The sequence below is a fragment of the Cygnus atratus genome, chromosome 3, assembly GCF_013377495.2.
Source record: "Cygnus atratus isolate AKBS03 ecotype Queensland, Australia chromosome 3, CAtr_DNAZoo_HiC_assembly, whole genome shotgun sequence".
Taxonomy (NCBI): domain Eukaryota; kingdom Metazoa; phylum Chordata; class Aves; order Anseriformes; family Anatidae; genus Cygnus; species Cygnus atratus.
In genome coordinates this window covers 1,362,866-1,381,116 of record NC_066364.1, presented here as the reverse complement: position 1 = coordinate 1,381,116, position 18,251 = coordinate 1,362,866, and the positions used below count along the sequence as shown (strand labels likewise).

The window sequence follows — 18,251 nt, the reverse complement described above, 5'->3', positions numbered from 1 at the left end:
ACCCAGACTGGGCGGTGTTTCTTATCCCAAATTTCCCCAGAGAGGCACAAAGAGTGGGACTTCACGTTTCTTGTGCACTATCAGGGTCAGATAAAAGCAGTGTTGGGGTCACGGCGAAATGCTGTGAACACAGAGCACTGCAGACAACCAGTGGAACCAGCGGCAGGACACTTTCAGGCTATTTCTGAGCTGTGCACGAGCAATTGCACAAAAGCAAATGCAGACAGGCGGGTAGATAACCTCGGGAAGGGAGCTGTGACCTACCTGAATGGCTGAGTTGTTGTCATCTATGAGCGTATCCGTCACCTCCACGTGCCCTTCCTCCACCACCTTCTGCAGGACCATGCGGAACGTGCCGATGAGCCTGCGGAGCAGAACAAAGTCAGGCGAGCTGCAGCGAGCACCTGCCAGAATTCATTTTTAATGGGAAAGGGAAAAATGGGAAAATTTTAATTGCTGTAGGTGATGCTGAGCCTGCTTTTATTATTATTATTATTATTTTTATTTTTATTTTTATTTGAGCGTGAGGCTGGGCTAGAGAACTCCTGGAAAGCCTTCCAGTATGAAGCATCCTGAGATCCTTTGATATCACCCTTTATCCTATGATATTGCCATTACTGCTGTGATCTGTAGGGTACAGGGAAGCTTCATGCCAAAGCCCAGTCCCTGCGTGGCTGTCACACCTCCTGCAGCAGCTGACAGCCTGCCCCGAGCCAGCAGCACAGGTCCCAGAGCCGCAGGGGCTCGTGGCTGAAGGTAGACACTTGCAGCAGGCGTGGAGCAATAATACACTGTACAATAATACAATACAATACAACACAATAATACACTTCCCAAGCTGTTCCCACTCCTGTGCTCAAGGGCTCACATCTGTCCCACCGGACCTGCTGGCTCCCACCACGGGCTGCAAGAAACGCCGAGGCTGATGTAGGGCATACAACAAACACCAAGGCTGACGTAGGGTGTAAATACAACACCTTCCGACCACCGTGGATCCTTCTCCCCGAGCATCACACCAGCGCCTGAGCCCCCCGACTGCAGACACCTCATCGCTCTTTGTGGCTCCTGCCCACAGGCTCTTTGCACCCCGCTGCTCTCGCAGCCAGGAGTGCAGCACCGTGCACTAAAAGCAGCCCTGCTCATTAAATTAAAAGCCCAAGAGGATGCCACGGGGAGCAGAGAAGCCTGGCGCTCGCTAATAAAAGCCATTACTTATTCGCCAGCTCATGGCTTGTCAAGGAGCTGTGGCTTTATGTTCTCCGTGTGCTGATGCGGCACCAGAGGGACCTGTGCAGACTGGGCTGAGTCGGCCCGAGGAAAGAGCCAGCTGTGAGTAAACAAGTGGCTCCCGACACGGAAAAAGCCCTGAAAAGGTGAAAGTGGAGCTGCCTTACACCACTGGCCTCGCATGACACCTCCAGCGCCACGATCCCAGGTGACAGAGATGGTGCACCAGGAACATTTATGCAGTACTCTGCTCCAGCAAGGAAGCAGCTGCTGATAAAACTGCTTTCTTGTGAACCTCTAGGCATCCCTGTGATGCTGATTTATCGAGATATGATATCAGAGAGGAACTGCCCGTGCTGTGTGCGGGCCACGGAAGGCGCTTCTGCCCCTGTGCAGCCCAAGCACCGATGCTGTGTCCAGGCTGACCTGGGATGGAGCTGCCCAGAGCCCCAGGGGTGTTTGTCTGACCAGAAAACAAGCTGTGCCATGCAGTTACTCAATTTCACACCACTCACCAAGTGACCTGCTGGGGGGGACATTAATAAACCACCTGAGGAGAACAAAAAAATGACCTTTCTGTGGCTCAACCACTTACCCAGCTCTGGCTTGCAGCAGCAGCAGGGGTACCCCGCTGCAGGGTGCCGTGGCGGTGTGTGATGCTCCAGGAGCAGAGGGCAGCACAGGGCAGGGCTGGCCTGTGTGCCGTGCTCCCACCCACCCGGGAGCACCCTGCAGGACCTGCACCTCCCCACCCCAGCTCCCTGGTGCACCCCCAAGACGCCAGATTGATCACAAACTCCTTTTCTCCAAGTGTTTCCCATTGCTGCACACATGAATAATGCAGCACCGCTTCCCACTGAGACCCACATCTTCTCAGGGATGCACTTATCAGGGGAAAAATGCCGTGTCAGCCTGGATTTCAGGGTTTGCTAAATAATGAGGTTTGCTGTTTGCAAGAGAAGCTGCTCTCTGTTGCTTTGGAAAGGCTTCTGCTAGAGGTGTCTTCATCTCTCAAACCTCGCCACAGGCTGTGCTGGGGGGCTCTGGAGGGCTGTCCCCTGGGCTGGCTGGACCAATGTCAGCAGGTGGCTGCTCAAAGTCAGTTTGGAGGGCTTCTCTTGTGGCCTGAGCTCTAAATCAGGTTATTTTAGTACGGTTGCTTACTAGGGAGGTTTGTTTGTGAAGGTTTCTAGGCTTGGCTGGCAGCTCACTGTGCAGATCGTGTTCCTGCATGTTTGTAGCTGTCGGTATCTAACCTGCTGGCACAAAATGCAGCCCCTTGGCAATGCTGCACAGCCCTAAGGTGCAGGGCTGGTGCACATGGCAGAGGTGTCTGTAAGTGGAAACACCCCCAGAGGGATGGGGAAGTCCCGGGAAGTCCTTACTAGCGTGGAGGGAAATGAGCTGGAGCTACTTGGAGGCAGCCTGATCCCCAGGGAACCTGCCCTGGGCTCCGGCTGCCTCCACCGTCCTCTCCAGCATCCTCGGGCTGATGGAGGCAGGAGAAACAAAGTGTGACTGCAGCTCCTCATTCCTGGACATTTCTGCTTCCTACATACACTGCAGTGAGCGCTTTGAAGTGGTTTCAAGCTGCCTTGCCTTGTTTTAATTGCAGAGGGGTGGGAACGTGCCTGCGCCCAGCTCTCACCACCTGGACATCTGCTTCCCGTCTGAAATCCCCTGCAGCCCAGGGCTCACAGCTGCTGCTTCTCCAGCAACAAAGCAGTTGTGTTTTTTTTTTTTTTTTTCCTTAATTTTTCCAAAGGAATCTCACACCAGGATGGAGCTTTTTGTTCAAGGGTCACTACGTCTGGCTGTGCAGAAGGGACCTCCTGCGGTGAGCACCACCAGCTCCGGATGAGGCTGGCCATTGGCTTTGTCCTGCCAAACCTCAAAACCTTCCATGGATGCTGACCTCCCTGATCCATCCTTCCATGGATGCTGATTCTGCTTCCTCTACGACCTTCCTTGCTGGTGGGACAGGGCAGGCTGCTCTTAAAAAGCGTGGTTCAGACAAATAGCAGTGGCAAAGCACGTGCGCTTCCCTGGTGCTTTGTGGGGAGCAAACCCCTACAGCAGGCAGCTGCGAGAGGCCCCAGCTCTGCCCATCTCATGTCTTAACACCAACATCACTTTGGGACAGGGCACAGCCTGGGGGTGTCCCCGGCGCTGCTGGGGCCAGGAGGGCTCAGGGCTTTAGGGCATGGCAGCAGCCACATGCTTGTGCTGCAGCTCTCCCTGACAGCGTGTTTGGATCCATCGCTGTCAAAGTGCATTGCAAGAAGAGTGGGAAAAGAGCCTGGGAGGCCAACAAGGAGCAAACATCTCCAGGAGGCGTTTCACAAGCAGCCCTCTGCGTCCCGCTGTGCTCCAGGGGGAACAGTTGAGGAGAGCGAAGCGGCCCCGCAGACCTCATCTGACACGTCCAAGTGTTGGGTTCCTCATGCAGGGGGGTGAGGACGCGGGCTCTGCACCCATCCAGCCCCCCTCCCAGCATCACAAGGACTGGTGACATGCAGTCAGAAGTCATCCAGAGCGTGGTTGTGGATGGGGAGACAGTCACAGGGGAGACATCTCTGCCCCAAAGCAGGCAGTGGGAACATCCCGGGCAGCAGGACCCGGAGCAGAGGGCTCCTGAGCCCCCAGACCCACCTGAACCTGCCACCCCCCCTTCTTCTGTGCCCTGCTGTTGTGCTGCTCCTGTCTGGGACTGAGAGAAGCCCGGAGGGGGAGCAGCATCATGCCCACCTCCAGCACTTCTCAGCTCCCCCCCCACTGAGCTGCAGCCAAAAAGCACGCGAAAGCCGCCCGTGAGTGCTCCTAATTGAGGCTGGAGAAAAGCAGGAGTCTCAGTGCCAGCTCTGGCCCCCTGACAGTTTTTCCCCAGCCGCAATATCCGTATCGTGGCAGCAGGCACCGAGCAGGTGCTCCTGCCTCCAAGCAGGCAGCCATACGTTGGCCCTTGCACCACTTTCTTTGCATGTCTTTGCAACCCCTTGTGTGCTGTGACTCTGCTCGCAGACCTCAGCCCAGCTCATGTCTGGGAAGGACCAGAAAGATGCACCCACGTCAGGCCTGGGGTGGTGGTCTCCTTCCTTGGCCCCCTCCCAGCCCACGTCTCCAGCAAGAGCCGAGCCAGAGGGGATCAAATATTCAGCACTTGCCTGCGCCGCCTTTCACTTCCGAGCCTTTCATAATTCATCGAGTGCCCTGCTCCCTTCCCTGGCATTTCTGCTGATGGAAAGAGAGAGGGAGTTTTTCTGGGTCACTCGTAATTTTATCAGATTGTTCGAGCATCTTCCGTTACCAACCCAGCCCGGTTCTGGGCTTGCAGCCCTGGAATGGGGCGGTCTGGGACTGCTGCACATCCCACCACGTGCTGCTCTTTGCTCTTTGCCCTCGTGGCACGTGCCACCTTTCCACGAATCCCTCTGCATGCCATGCCCAGAGCATTTCAGGACAGACAGTGCCCGGGGGGATGCAGAACCCTGCCAGGCGTTGCCAGCACTGAAGTGCCCACTCCCCCAAAGCAAAGGCAGCACTGAAGCCTGAGATGTTATTAGGCAAAAAAAAAAAGCTGAAGTCTGTGCAGCTTGGTCCAGTTCTGCCAACAGCATCCTCCAGGCCATGAAGGCTTGTCCCTCCTTCCCTGCTAGCTCAGCCCCTTGGATGCCATTTGCTCCCTGGGCAAATTCTGCTCCTGGAACCTGGGAGAGCCTCTGGAATGCAGGTAGACTCTCATCCCTCCCTGTACTCATCCATCCTTCCATCCCTTCATCCATCCCTTCATCCATCCATCCATCCCTTCGTCCATCCATCCATCCATCCATCCCTTCATCCATCCATCCATCCATCCATCCATCCATCCATCCATCCACCCTTCTCCTTCACCAGTTCACCAGTGTGGGGAGGTGCACACGGCCGCACGAGGAGCCCTGATCCCCGCAGGGCTCTCCAGGCTGCCATCCTCCCTGGTGACACATCCCTGTCCCCAATCTCTGCTGGGATCTTAGCACGTGCACGACACCCCCAGCACCCGCCGTGACAAGATTTGCTGGGTTTTCATTTCTTAGTCAAAATATTGTGTGCCACCGAGTCAGACACCGTGCCAAGTCTGAGCGCATCCACGTCAGCACCTTTGGCAACCAGGTCTGTAATCGCATCCCCAATGACTTTCCTGACAGGATCTGTTTCTACAAGACAGGGCTGACTGGCGCTCATTATGTTATTCCACTTGTCTTCCAGGGTGAATGAAAATCCATTCATATTTAATGAGAATTTTTGCAAGAGTTTGCTTGGGAAAAAATAAAGTTAATTCACTGAAGCGACTTTTCATATCTGGAGGCTGCTGAGGTGGAGCAGCTGGGGTGTCCTACATTTCTCTGGGTTATCCAGCCATTAACAAAACAGGAATGATTGCACACACTCACAGGGTAAGCCAATTTACCATCCACGCAGGCAGGGTGCAGCAGGGTGATGAGGAGGTAAGCGATTTGGGAAGCTTTGGCTGCAGCAGGATGATTACAAAAGGAGCAGCGGTTTGGCTGTGCAGTGAAAAAAGCTCTTCAGGCTGCTTCAAGCTCTGGGCACACATCATGTAAGCCACAGGAGGGAATGTTTTGCATCTAACACCATTGCATGAACCCTGTTTTGTACCTAAAGGCATGGCCAGTGGTTGCCACTGCAAGCTCTGCAGCGTCCAAGTGCAGGGGAACGTTCGAGGAGACCCTGCTCACTGATCCCACCAAACTCATTTGGTAGCTCCTGGAAAAGAGGTTGGACATGGACCTGCCTCGGAGGCGAGTAACCCCACAGCCCAAGAAGTGCAATGCAAAATGCAGAGGAAGTGCTGATTTCAGGAAAAAAAAATAAAATAAAAAGTACAGTCCATGGATCGGAAAGGGTAGGGAGTCTGGGCTCTCAGGAGGAAAAATCAATTTATACTGACAACCCAGACACATCAGGAAGCTCATCAAACCCTGTTGGTCAGTGTACGTCTTCTGGCCCATCAAAAATGCCCACGTTAGGGCTCCTGGCCCAGGGGCGATATCTTGGTGTTCAATAAACTCGTGTAGATTTTTATTCCATGAAGATGCCAAATTCAGTTTTGAGCCTGTAAACTTCTGGCATCCGCAAGATGTCATGGGGTCCTCCACAGCCCAGCTGGCTTTGTCTGAAGACTGACTTCATCCTGAGCCTGCCTCTTGATGTCTTCTTTTAAAACTTCACATTTTTCTGCTGGAACAGGGGATGAATAACTGCTGCCTCCCTGGTTTAGCCTGATGGATCTCTGTTATAGCACAGCATAGCATAGCATAGCATAGTGCAGTGTGGAATAGTTCACTTGGAAGGGACCTTCAAAGATCAAGCCCAGCTCTCTGACCACTTCAGGGCTAAGAAAAAGTTAAAGCAAGTTATCTCCCCTTCTGAACTGAAGACGCCTAATTTAATTTACTGTTTAAAAATAAAATAAAGTAAAATAAAGTAAAATAAAGTAAAATAAAATAAAGTAAAATAAAGTAAAATAAAGTAAAATAAAATAAAGTAAAATAAAATAAAGTAAAATAAAATAAAGTAAAATAAAATAAAGTAAAATAAAGTAAAATAAAGTAAAATAAAATAAAGTAAAATAAAATAAAATAAAATAAAATAAATAAAATAAAATAAATAAAGCAGCTCCAGAGCGTTTGGCCCCTTTTCTGGTCTATTAGATCCATTTCGATCTATTAGATGAAATATTTTGCAAACATTTTGTCTGGGTTAAAAGCACAGAGTTTCATTTGCAGAGGTGCAGTTGTTTTCTGCCTTTGAGCAGTCCTCTGCACAAAAAGCACATTTTTATGTGTGCACCCAGGGCTCCACTGGGTGGGACGCAGACCCCCAGGTGCAACCTCGTGGTGTCCCTGGGACCTGGCACGCTGAGGGGGAACTGGGGAGCACTGGTCCTGCTGCCACACCGATGATGCTGCAGGGTCTGCCCGTGATATTTCAGCGCGGCTGGCAGCAGAAAGGTCCCAGCACTGCAGGCTCCTGCGGTGACTCTGCAGCACATCACCGTCTGCGGGTGAGCAGAAGCGGTGAGCACCTCGGTGTCCCCAAGTCCCGCTGGGGGCAGCTTCTCACTAAAGGCACGAATCCTGCAGAGACCCGAATTACCAAAGAAGCCGGAGCACAAAGGACAAAATGAAGCTCTATTTTTATCCCAGAGAGCTGTATTAAAAGCCCTTGGTATTAGTCCTTCTGTCTCTTGGCCAGGTAAGGGGAGCCAGCTGCCGCCTGCTCTCCGCGGATCGGCTTTCTGCCGGGGGTGTTATCTGTGTGCCCACCACGGCATCACCCTTGTCCAGATCTGGTTACTGCTTCTTCTCACCCCGGAGAGGAAAACGGTGACATGCAGCCAGCGGGGAGGAAAACAAACCTCCTCGGAGCAAAAGGCATGAGGTTTCGTGCAGCTTTCTCCATCCTTATGGGATGTCCTGGCTCTAGGCACAGGGAGAATGTGGGGCGCAGAAGAAGCTGGTCCAAGTGGTCCCCCAGGCCAGGGCAGGACCTCCTGTCTTGGGGATGCTGCTCTGTGGCTGCTGGACCACTTGGTGTCCTCTGGTGTCTCCCCATCACAGCATGCTGCCCTGGCTGCTGCCTCCGCTTGCTCCTTGCTTCTCTCTGCCTCCCCCACACATGTGGTCCCCGGCACCAGGTCGCTGGTAGGTGGCTTACAGTGTCTTCTCCTGCCCAGACACACTCAGGTCCACACCTGGGACCCCACATCACACACCTTCCTCCTGCACATGTCCCCTCCCAGGGCACTGTGGCATCATATGCCATGAATTTTCACTCACCCTGGAGATATTTTTTAGGTTTCCCCAGGGGACCAGAAGGGAAAGGGCAAAAATGAATTGTATTCCTGTAGGAGTTCCTCACTGAGTTCCTACAAATCATCTCACAATGCAACAGCTGTTTGGTTTCATCACCTGCTTTCCATGATGCGATGCGTGGCATCAAATGAAGAATCTCATGCTTTCAGGATGGGTGCATAAAAATGTTCCTATTTGTCCTTCTCTTGGGCTCTCGGCTGCAGGACTTTAAATCTGCACCTTCTCTAGTAAATTAACCTCCATCAGGATGCAGCACTGTCGCTCATCCACCCACACCAGGGCAAGGTGTCCCCAGGGTGGTTTGGTTGGGTCTGGGCTGGAAGGGAGAGTTCCCAGCCCAGCCGTGGTGCTGACGTAGGGGCAGGGAAGCTGTGGTTCTGTAGTTCTGGCTGTGGATGTGCACTGACACAATTTTATACCTTGGCATGGGGCACCCTGCTTCCGCTTGGTCCCCAACAAGGTGACATTGGGCAGTGTTGACCAAGGAAGAGAAGAGAGTGGTTTGGAGTTGGAGAATAAGCATCCCAGGGGAAATGTCCTCTGGCCACCATGGAAATCAGGAGGTTCTTTACACATTTTTACTGAAGAAACTGCCACCAACCATGGCTGGAGGATGGTATTCCTCATTTAAGGTGCCCTCATGAACTGTCTCAATGCACTGCCCCCTTCTTTGGGCACCCAGCCATGCATTGCCCTGGGGAACAGCTCCCAAGGATGGCCACCAGGCACAAGCCCACAGCCCCTCAGTGGAGCCAGAAGCAATCAGCTGCTGTCAGGGGACCAGGGCCAGGGAAGGATTATCTTACCAGCTAATCAGATGCATGGTGCTGGCCACAGGGCAGCAGACAAAGGCAAGGCAATAGCCACGAAGCTGCGGCTCGGCACCGGCCCCCTCCATTATTCACGGCAGGCCTGCATCGGGTGTCGTGCCTTTATCTGGGGCTTTGATAAGTTGTGCTAATCAGCTTCACGTGAATTATTCACCACGGCTCGCCTTTCCAAAGCCTGGGGACAGGGCTCTGCTTCTCCCTTCTCCTCTCCCTCCTGGTCAAGATTTGTGTCTGTCTGTCCTCCTCCTCCTGGAACAGAAGGACAGGCTGTGGTTGTGGCCCTGCCTCGGGACCTGGCACTGATGTACTGGTGTGGGCATTTCTCAGCAGGCAGGACATAAATCCATGGCTAATCCCTTTATATTTCTGACTTGGAGCACTCTTCTGCGGGTTGATTCCTGCCGCCGATGCTCAGATCTGAAGCCAGTTCCTTCCACCCCCATTAGGCAGCCTGTAGGGTTGGACCGAGGCTCTGCTGCCATCGCCCCCTTGGGCTCCTGGTGGCCTTCTGCCTCGGGGAACTTCAGGAACTTGTCCACCCCCTGGTCCCAAAACACATGGTCCCAGGGCAGGATGCATTTTGCTGCTCCCAGCTCTTCCAGAGCCCTCGCCGCTCACTGGGGGTTCAGCTGCTCGGAGGGTTACTTGGTCAATGGCAGGTCGTTTCCTGAAACCTCATTTCTCCTTCATGTTGTCTTGGTGGCAGCCCTGATGCCCGTTACTGCTGCCACTGCTGCTGGAGCCCCCGTGCTGTGAGGAGAGGCTGTGAGAGCTGGGGCTGCTGGGCCTGGAGCAGAGGAGGCTCCGGGGGAGCTCCCCCATGGCCGTCAGTACCCGCAGGGAGGTGCGGAGAGGCCGGAGCCGGGCTCTGCTCAGCGGTGCCCAGGGCCAGGCCCAGAGGCCCCGGGCCCAGCCTGGAGCCCCGGCGGCTCCCCCTGCCCCTCAGGCAGCACTGCTGGGCTGGGTGGGTGCCCAGGGGTGCTCCCAGCCCCAGCCATCCCGGGGGGCTATGACAAGGGTCCCTGTCCAGCTGCGGTGCCTGCGTGATGGGCCTACCATGCCCAGTTTTCAAAGCCCTCCTGGCTGCGTGCTGCGACACAAAGCTGCCACCCTGACCCCAAACCTTCAGCACTTTCCCCAGTTTCTCACCTCCCTGATTTAACACCTTGCTGCTCACCACGTCTTTTGGTTCCTGTCTGAGGTCCGATGTGCTATGACAACATCGTGCCCGGTTGTAATAACAACGCTAATAGAGGTGCCAGCTCCTTCGAGGTGTTGTCTTTTGGGTGCCTGCTGAGGGGGTTCCCTGCTCCCCACCCCTGCCCTGGGCTGTGCTGTATGGACGGATGGCTTGGGGGCCCCACACAACCAGAGCACCCCGTGCTGGGGCTCCCTTCGCTGCTGGGACACACACACCACTACAGGGATGCTTCAGGGATCACTTTACCACTGTCTGTAAATGCCAGCACGAGGAAACTGTTTCCAACCTGAAGTGCTTTTTAATTCAGCAGAGAGATGGAACAGGTAATTAAACTCTGGAAAGCTGCTGCAGGGAGCTGGGGATGCTCCGCCACAGAACATCTTTCTGAGATTAGCCCCATGCCAGCGCCTGAGCCTGGTCCTTATTGTGTCAGGATGCTCCCAGCACCCACCCCAGGACCACAGCAGGACAATAGCATCCTCCAACTGGCCTCTGGCCCCAGCAGTACTGGGGACAATAAGCTCCACTTTTGAAGGCAAATGCAGCCCAGAAACAGGGGCAGTAGCTGCTGTTCCAGCCCATAATGATATAAAGCAGGCAAACACGCTGGATAAATATTTCTGTGCATTGTTCCAGAAGTAGTTTGTGGGTAATCATCACACACAAACTGGCAGCCCCTGATCCGCTGATAGCATTTGTAATGAAGTTGGAATAACAGAGAAATCCCGGCACAGCAAAGTGTTCACACGGGGTGAATGGAGAGAGCCCAGCTCACCTGGCAGCCATCCTAGGAAAGTCATAGAAAATCCTGTATAGGATTCAACAATAAAGGAATTAAAAACTGGAGTGTAATCAATGACATTCGAGGTAGGTTTATGAGGAGATGGAGCATGTCAAAACAAGCTCGGTGAGCTTCTTCAGAGTCATTTTTTTTTTGGTAACTGCGTGAAAGGAATAGGTTCCTACAAAATGTTTGGTTTTACAGTGCCTGCTATCGATGCTACACACTAACAAGAGCAGATTAATGGAGAAACTCTAAAAATAGGATATCAGTTGATAGTCATCGCTGAATGGCAGTGCTATAGTGCAATTTTGCTATTAAACCCCGATGACTACTACATTGGTGACTGACATGTAAAAATAACTTACAAAACAATTTCTAAATAATGAGCACTCAATCACCGGGGAGTGGAGGCAGCCCCGCAGGATGGTGAGGACCTCACAGTGTGCCTGAACCAACCCAAACGGGCACTCACGAGCCAAAAACACCTCCAAGAAGCAGCACCTCAGGCTGGCAGATCATGGTCTGCACTCCTGGGAACAGCTCCAAAAAGTTGGTGCATCCACAGCCCTGCAGGAGTTTGCACCATGGAGCATAACGAAGCAATTACTCCCTGGCTGCATGAAGGGAGGAGGGAGGTGGCTAAGGTGTGTCCAGCCTGTGCTTCGGAGGGGAGGCGTTGAAAACTGAACACTAGTGGGATAACGAGCTGCAAAGATGATTGGGGATGGTAAAAAAAACAGGAGCAGCCTTCTCAAAAGCAAGGCAGAGGGATGCTCTGACTACAAAGGCGTGAGAGCTTTCAAGGGATGAAAATGCCTGCCAAGAAGCAGGCAGAGGTGCTCCTGGTTTTGTGGGCTACAGGCACCACGACAGGAGCCCTGCTGCCTCAGCTGTGACTCCTGTGTCCCTGGGGCACGGAGCACAGCATGGGGCTTTATCTGTACTGAGGGGGATGAGCTGGTGGAAGCTGGGGTCGGATCCCTACTCAGTGCAGAGCAGCAAGGGATAAAGGTGAAGGTGCTGCTCGGTTCATGCTGAAGATGGGATCGTAGGGAGCAAGCACCGGCTGAGTCTCCATGGAAGGCAGAGGTGCAGACCCAAGGCTGCAGCCTGCTCCCTCCTGCACCACCAGCTGCTGCTTGAGAGTAAGGCTGACAGGTGTGTGCTGCCCAGGCCCTCAGGAGCCAAAGGCAAACTGAGGAAAATAACCAAAGTGATGGGAATGATAATACTGAAGGTTGTCCTGGGAGGGGAAGTGGCTCTCAGCTAGCTTGATGCAGCTGTATAAGCAGTTCGTCAAAGGAAAAAAGTCAGTAATTAATTTGGCTGCATTATTGGGATATTTATTTTGTGTTGGGTATTTGGAGATTTCTAAGAGAATTTGGTCACCCAGGGGGAGGAAGGAATTACCCGAGTGATTGCTGGCTCAGCCTCTAATCAGTGCAGCCTGCTGCCATGCCCTGGCTTTTCCACTTCCCAGGTCCCACAGAGGAACAGCAACAGTCCTTTGTTTGCAGACACACATACTGCACTTTCTACTTCTTAGTGCATCTTTCAAGTGGGATTTTTTTCAGGTTCAGAGAGAGAGAGAGAGGGAGAGAGAGAGGAAAGGGGATTGCTTCTTTGTGTGCACACCACACTCCTGTCCAGGAGGTAAATGAGGTATGCCCTGAAGCGCAGTTTGATAAGGCAAAACCATCTGATTCAGCTGGCCTGACTTCGTTTATTTTTGATGGGTGATGAAGATAGGAGGCCTGGAGCCACCATGGCTGGTGGGATGCCCCGTCCCTTCCCATCATCTGTCTCCAGGCTGGAGCAAGCCTGCCTTGGCTGCAAGTGCTTTGCACCGCGTGGCAGCGACAGTACCCAGGGGACAAAGGTGTTCACACATGCCCTGTGGGCATCACTCATGAGCTTGGAGACCTCTCCAGCTCCACTGTCTCAGTGTAGGTGCCTTTAGTAAGTGGTCTGAACGTGGCTCAAGGTGGCTCACACCAAGCAGAGCTGGGATCTCCCTGGCCCCCTCCTCTCTCTGCATCTGACATGCTTCCCCCCCCAGCCCAGCCACCACCCCCTGGGGGCTCCTTGCCTTGCTCCTTGAATGACACAAGTTTTTCAACTCTCCTGCTGCTCAAGCTCTGACTTAAAAGCAAGATGAAGGTAGGTAATCTTTTTTTCTCATTTTTTTTTAATTGTGCGTATTTAGCACGCCTGCCCTGCACACCATCTGTCTCCTCGTTTTTGGGCCGCGAAGCAAGCTTTTGCACGAACGTCTGTGTGCATCTGGGAGATGTTCTGGTGACCCTGCTGAGCCCCAGCTGGGGAAGACACTTTGCTTTCAGAGCGAAAATGTTTGCCACTGTTTTTTGCTACAACAAATCCTTTCAGCAACGTGTGTTCCTCCGGAGAGCCAGACCCAAGCAACGTCCAACCACAGGCAAACCAACCGCAACATCCAACATCCAGCCACGAGCCCAAGCCCTTCCTTGGCTGCAGAAGGGTTTATAAAGGCAAGGCACCAGGGAGAAAGGGTTGGGAGTGACAGCAAACCCCAGGACACGCCACGGCTGGGTGACACCTCGCAGTAAGGGGGGCTCAGCGTCTGGCCCCACCGCACACACAAGAAACGGATTCACGGTGACTGCCCCTGTCCGTGGGCACCAGCACAGCACCTGCACGTCACCCAGATCCCCTCCTTCTGTCCACCAGTTCTCAAACCTTCTTCCTCTTCCCATTCCTAGGCTCACCATGAAGTCCTGGCTTCTATTTCTGAAGCCAAAGCTCGTGGGAGAAGAAAGGGCCTCGCTATCGGATGAGCATAGCAGCAGGACAAGCCCTGCAGAACCTCTCCTTGGCTGCCCATCAGCTGTCTGTTAATGCAGTCTGCAAACCTTGAAAAAAAAGGATCTTTTTTTTTGTTTTCTTCCCTCTATAATATCAGTGTTAATGTTGTGTAGGACAATTCACATCTCATTCATGTTTTTGTGAAATGCTCCCATATTTTTGCAGTGACAGCATGGAAAAATGTATGAAAAACACTAAGGCTGACAGAGAGGACAAACTTTTTCTCTCTTGTGTTCATTATCAATGCGTGGGCAAAACTTTAACTGGAATAAACCTTAAAAAAAACCCCTCATAACATTGCACATAATGTGTAAGTCCTGACAACGACCATATCCAGGTGAAAACAAATTACAATAAATAGTAAGATAAATAACCAAGTGCAGAATTTGCAAAGCTGGAGAGACACTTTCAGGTATCAACTTCCACCTCGTTAACTTACTAAAGGAACTTCCACCCTGTTAACTTACAAAAATATTTAATTTTCTCTTAAACACATGCAAAGCATACTGAACCAGATGGCAGAACCTTCACAAAACCATGGTGTAGACGTGGCTGCGACCACAACTAAATTGTTGGGTGCTACCGGCTGCACTCACAAGCTGTGTTGTTTCACAAAACATTTGGGCTTCCTTGCCCAACCCAGGAAACACCTCTTCGTCACCCTCTGGCCCCCAAACCCAAGGGGGATGTGGCCCCAGCTCAAGCAGGATGGTGGGAGGGAAGGGCAGCCCCGCTCTCACCTGTTGGTGAAGACCTTGCTGTAGTTGAAGACCTGGATCTCCAGGATCTCGTTCCCATCGACGTTGCTCGCAACCGGCCAGCGGAAGGTCTGGGGAGGAAGGACGGGGAGATGTCAGGCTGGGGACAGGGAGAGGCGGCAGAGGTGATAAGGATGGGGCTGGGAGGGCCACGGGGGGATGCTGAGCACCCCTTCTGCCCAGCAAAAGGCAGGGCTGTCTCACAGGAGGCTCGCTAACCGTGTGTCCTGGTGCCAAATATATTTATATCTATACCTATATCTATGCCTATATCTATACCTATATCTATATCTATCTACATAGATATAAGTATAGATAGATTAGATATAGATATATAGATGGATTAGATATAGATATATTTGGGTTATAGATATAGATATATTTGGTTTTCTTTTTTTTTTTTTCTTTTTTTCCTCCCCAAGCTAAGGAATCACCCTGCCAGGCCAAACCACCCGAGCTTCCCTCATTTTCCAAGTCCTGGATCCCTTGCAGCCTCCCATGTCCGAGCAGAGCCCCAGCCGAGCTGCTCTCGGTGCCTCGGGGACAGCAGCACCAGCACACGGGGACGTGGCAGCGGGACTGAGCCCCGCACCGCTGCAGGGCTGCATTCAGAGCCTGGAAGGGAAAGTGCTGGCCAAGCAGCTTCACAGGAAGATGTTTGTGACTCTTCAGAAATATTCAAATGCTTATCTCCGAAGCTAATTTTTTCCCTTTTATGTTTCCTGCAGTGAGTCAAGGAAGCAAATACAAAAACATCCTGAAATAGGAAAAAAAATAGAAATGGCCTCACGACATCACTTTGCTTCCCACAGGGATGGGGAGCAAGGCCCTGTGCCCAGGACCTGTGCCAGGGCTCTGGCACCCACCGGAGTGGGGCAGTCAGGCTTTTGGATAAAGCGCCCCAGAAAGTCTTCCTTGGGCACGTCACTGTCCACAGACCAAATTTTGGGGAGGAACTGGAACGAGCATCCCTCTGTCCTGAACGCGTATGGGTGAGTCCCTGCCCCATGTTCCTGGGCTGTGGGGTTGGGGACCCAGCTGTCCCTTGCCCTCTGGGTTTGTGCAGCCCCCAGCATGGGCGAGCCCTCCGAGCATCCCCACTGAGCCTGGCTGAGAGCTCTCCATGCCACGCAGCCTGTTCGGGGATGTTTACACCACAGCCAGCGAGCAAATGCCAAAGCCCTGCACCCGGGAGAGCAGCAAAGCACAGGGACGAGCCCCAGTCTGCTGCTTTCTGCAGCTCCACTCCTCTTCCCAGCATTATTCGTGCCCTGATGCACACCACGGCGCTGTGCTCTGTGCTGGAAGAGGTCTCCAGCCCCAGGAGGAGAAGCAGCCGTGTGTCCAGCTCTCCAGCTCTGCAGGCTGTTTCCAGAGGGACCCCCATCCACAGCCACGCACGCAGCCTGCTAAGCTGCTGGCGGTCTGCCTCAAACCCTGGGGAATGCAATTCAGTAAAGGAGAGCGCCCTGCTCTGAAAGTTGTCCACAACCCCCCAAAAACCACCAGAAGGACAAGGAACATCACCCAGATCCCCAACTACAGAGAGCTGTGCCATCTTCCCCAGCATGGGGACGACCCATGCCCTGCCCATCCACACTCCTTCTCCTCCTGGTTTTATCCCAGTGCGTGGAAAACTGATCCAGATGATTTGGGGTATTCAGCCCTACTCCCTCTTCTTCTTACAGATGCACCATCCCATGCCCCGGGGCATCCTGCAGCAAAACATGGCCATCGCTCCCCCAAGGATGCTGTGCTCTAAGCCTTAAGAAGAATTTTATATATATATATAATATATATATATTTTAAGCCTGGAAAGGATTATTAGAGTCACCCACTGACCTCTAATACAACCCAGACCACGGATTTTTGTGTTTTACTCAGAGGCTCCTAAATCAGAGATGCCCTGTGCCTCACTCATAACAAATAAAAAACAGAGGAAAAAAAAAAAAAAAAAAAAGACATACCAGAATTCAATCAGCAATTAATTACCCTTCCAGATAAGTGGCTTCTACAGCTGGTTACCTTCAGTAGTAAATATTTGCAGCATATTTCTGCCTTGAACCTGTGGGTGTCAAGGCTGCAGTGGGATGTGGGGACGGGCTGCCCCCAGCCCCATGAGCAGACCCCATTAACACGGACCCAGAGCACGTCTATCCTCACCATCCATCACCATGACACCTCCCAGAGCTGGGGCTGCTCCCCGAGCCCCCCCTGTTTTTCTTGCACTCCCTCCTTCCCCAGCTGGCTGGCAGGTGGTTCTCCTCACTGGTTTATTGTTAAAAGTCTTCTTAAAAGCCCTATGCGAAGCTAAGCAAGTGATGTCTGCTGGGTCAGTTTTATCTGTTTTATTAAAAAAGGGAAAAAAAATAAAATTAAATTAAAAAAAAAAAAAAGGTTTCTTCTCCACTTGGAACAGAAACCACTCGGGGTGCACGTGGGATGTGATGCAACTGTTCCTCGTTATGTGAAACAGCCACAGCGCCGCGGCCACCCTGCAGAATAGCCAGCAGCTTTTCTTCCCCAGGCTCTGGAAAGGCCCAGGTTCTACATAATTCATTAAGCCACGAATAAAAATAATTGCAAAAAAGAAACGGGAGGAAAACAAACAAAAAGGAAACCACTGGGGCAGCCCAAATCCAGCCTGGTGGTGGGATCTCGCGAATGCTAAGCAGGGGCAGGGAAGCTGATGTGCTCTTCGCTTCCCTGCGAAGGCTCCTGGTGGGGGGACTTTGGGGTGCTGCAGTGAGGCAATAATAAAAATTAATTAAAAAAAAAAATGTCATCTGGGCTTGTCAATTACTTGTTATTTGTGTATACCCAGATGGAAATATTTCTCTCCTGGACTCTCCCATCAGCTAATTGCTGGGGGCAGCCCAGGACCCCCTCGCTGGCTTCAACGTCCACGTTCCTGCCCTGGCCATTGCTTCAGCAGCACGAGCAATTAGGGATTTAATGGGGTGGGAAGAAACAAGACTGCACCTATAACACCTTTTGCAGCAGCAGCCCTGTTCCAGCACCCAGAGGAGGCACAGCACCCTCGGTCCGATCCTGCAGGGCTGTGAGCTGCCAACAAGTCACCTGCAGAGCTGGAGAGGTGAGCCCAGGAGCGGGGGCTTGCCTTTCGTACCAGCAATTATTGATCCCATCCTGCTGGCACTGGGGGGAGCCCAGGCTGGGCTCTGCCCCCAAAACCTGCACTGAAGGCAAAACCCCCCCAGGGTCACAACCAGGAGCTGGGGGTGCCTCGACCTTGGAGCAGCTCAGGGCTGTCGCCCCACAGACAGACCCCACACCCAGAACCAGGAGGGAATCTTATTTTCTCACGGTAAAAAAAGCTTTAAACGTGATAAACAGCTTTAAAATCGTCATATTTCTCCTGGGCTCACCTATTCTCCTGCCCCTGGGAATGGGTTATCTTCTCGGAGAAGCACAGAACAATCAAAGGAAGCACCCGTTCTCCTTTGAATGCCTATTTCCATTCTGAACGTGACTTCAGAGCAGCAGCTCTACTCCCTGCTTGTGTGGGTGACCTTATTTCAATCATCTCTGAATATTTTCTCGGTAACCGCTGAAGGCAAAGCTGCATTTTAACACCACGCAGGGCTGGGGCTGCAGCTCCTTCTCGCCCCCTCCCCAAGCCCCACGCCGGGCTGATCCATCACCCCGTGGGCACCCAAAAAGGATCAATCAGCTTGTCACCACCACGATGCGAGGGCAGGGGATGGGGGC

General features: G+C 52.6%; 1 protein-coding gene across 3 annotated transcripts in view; it reads right to left on the bottom strand.

Annotated features, from left to right (window-relative positions):
- OTOF (otoferlin) overlaps positions 1-18,251 on the bottom strand; it is a 76,607-nt gene that overhangs the window by 53,279 nt on the left and 5,077 nt on the right. For all 3 annotated transcript variants that reach the window (XM_035563601.1, XM_035563600.1, XM_035563602.1), the window contains exons 3-4: positions 14,502-14,590; positions 265-364 (exon numbers count right to left, since the gene is read on the bottom strand). In XM_035563601.1, coding sequence (XP_035419494.1) covers positions 265-364; positions 14,502-14,590 — 189 coding nt within the window. The remainder of the gene's footprint in view (positions 1-264; positions 365-14,501; positions 14,591-18,251) is intronic.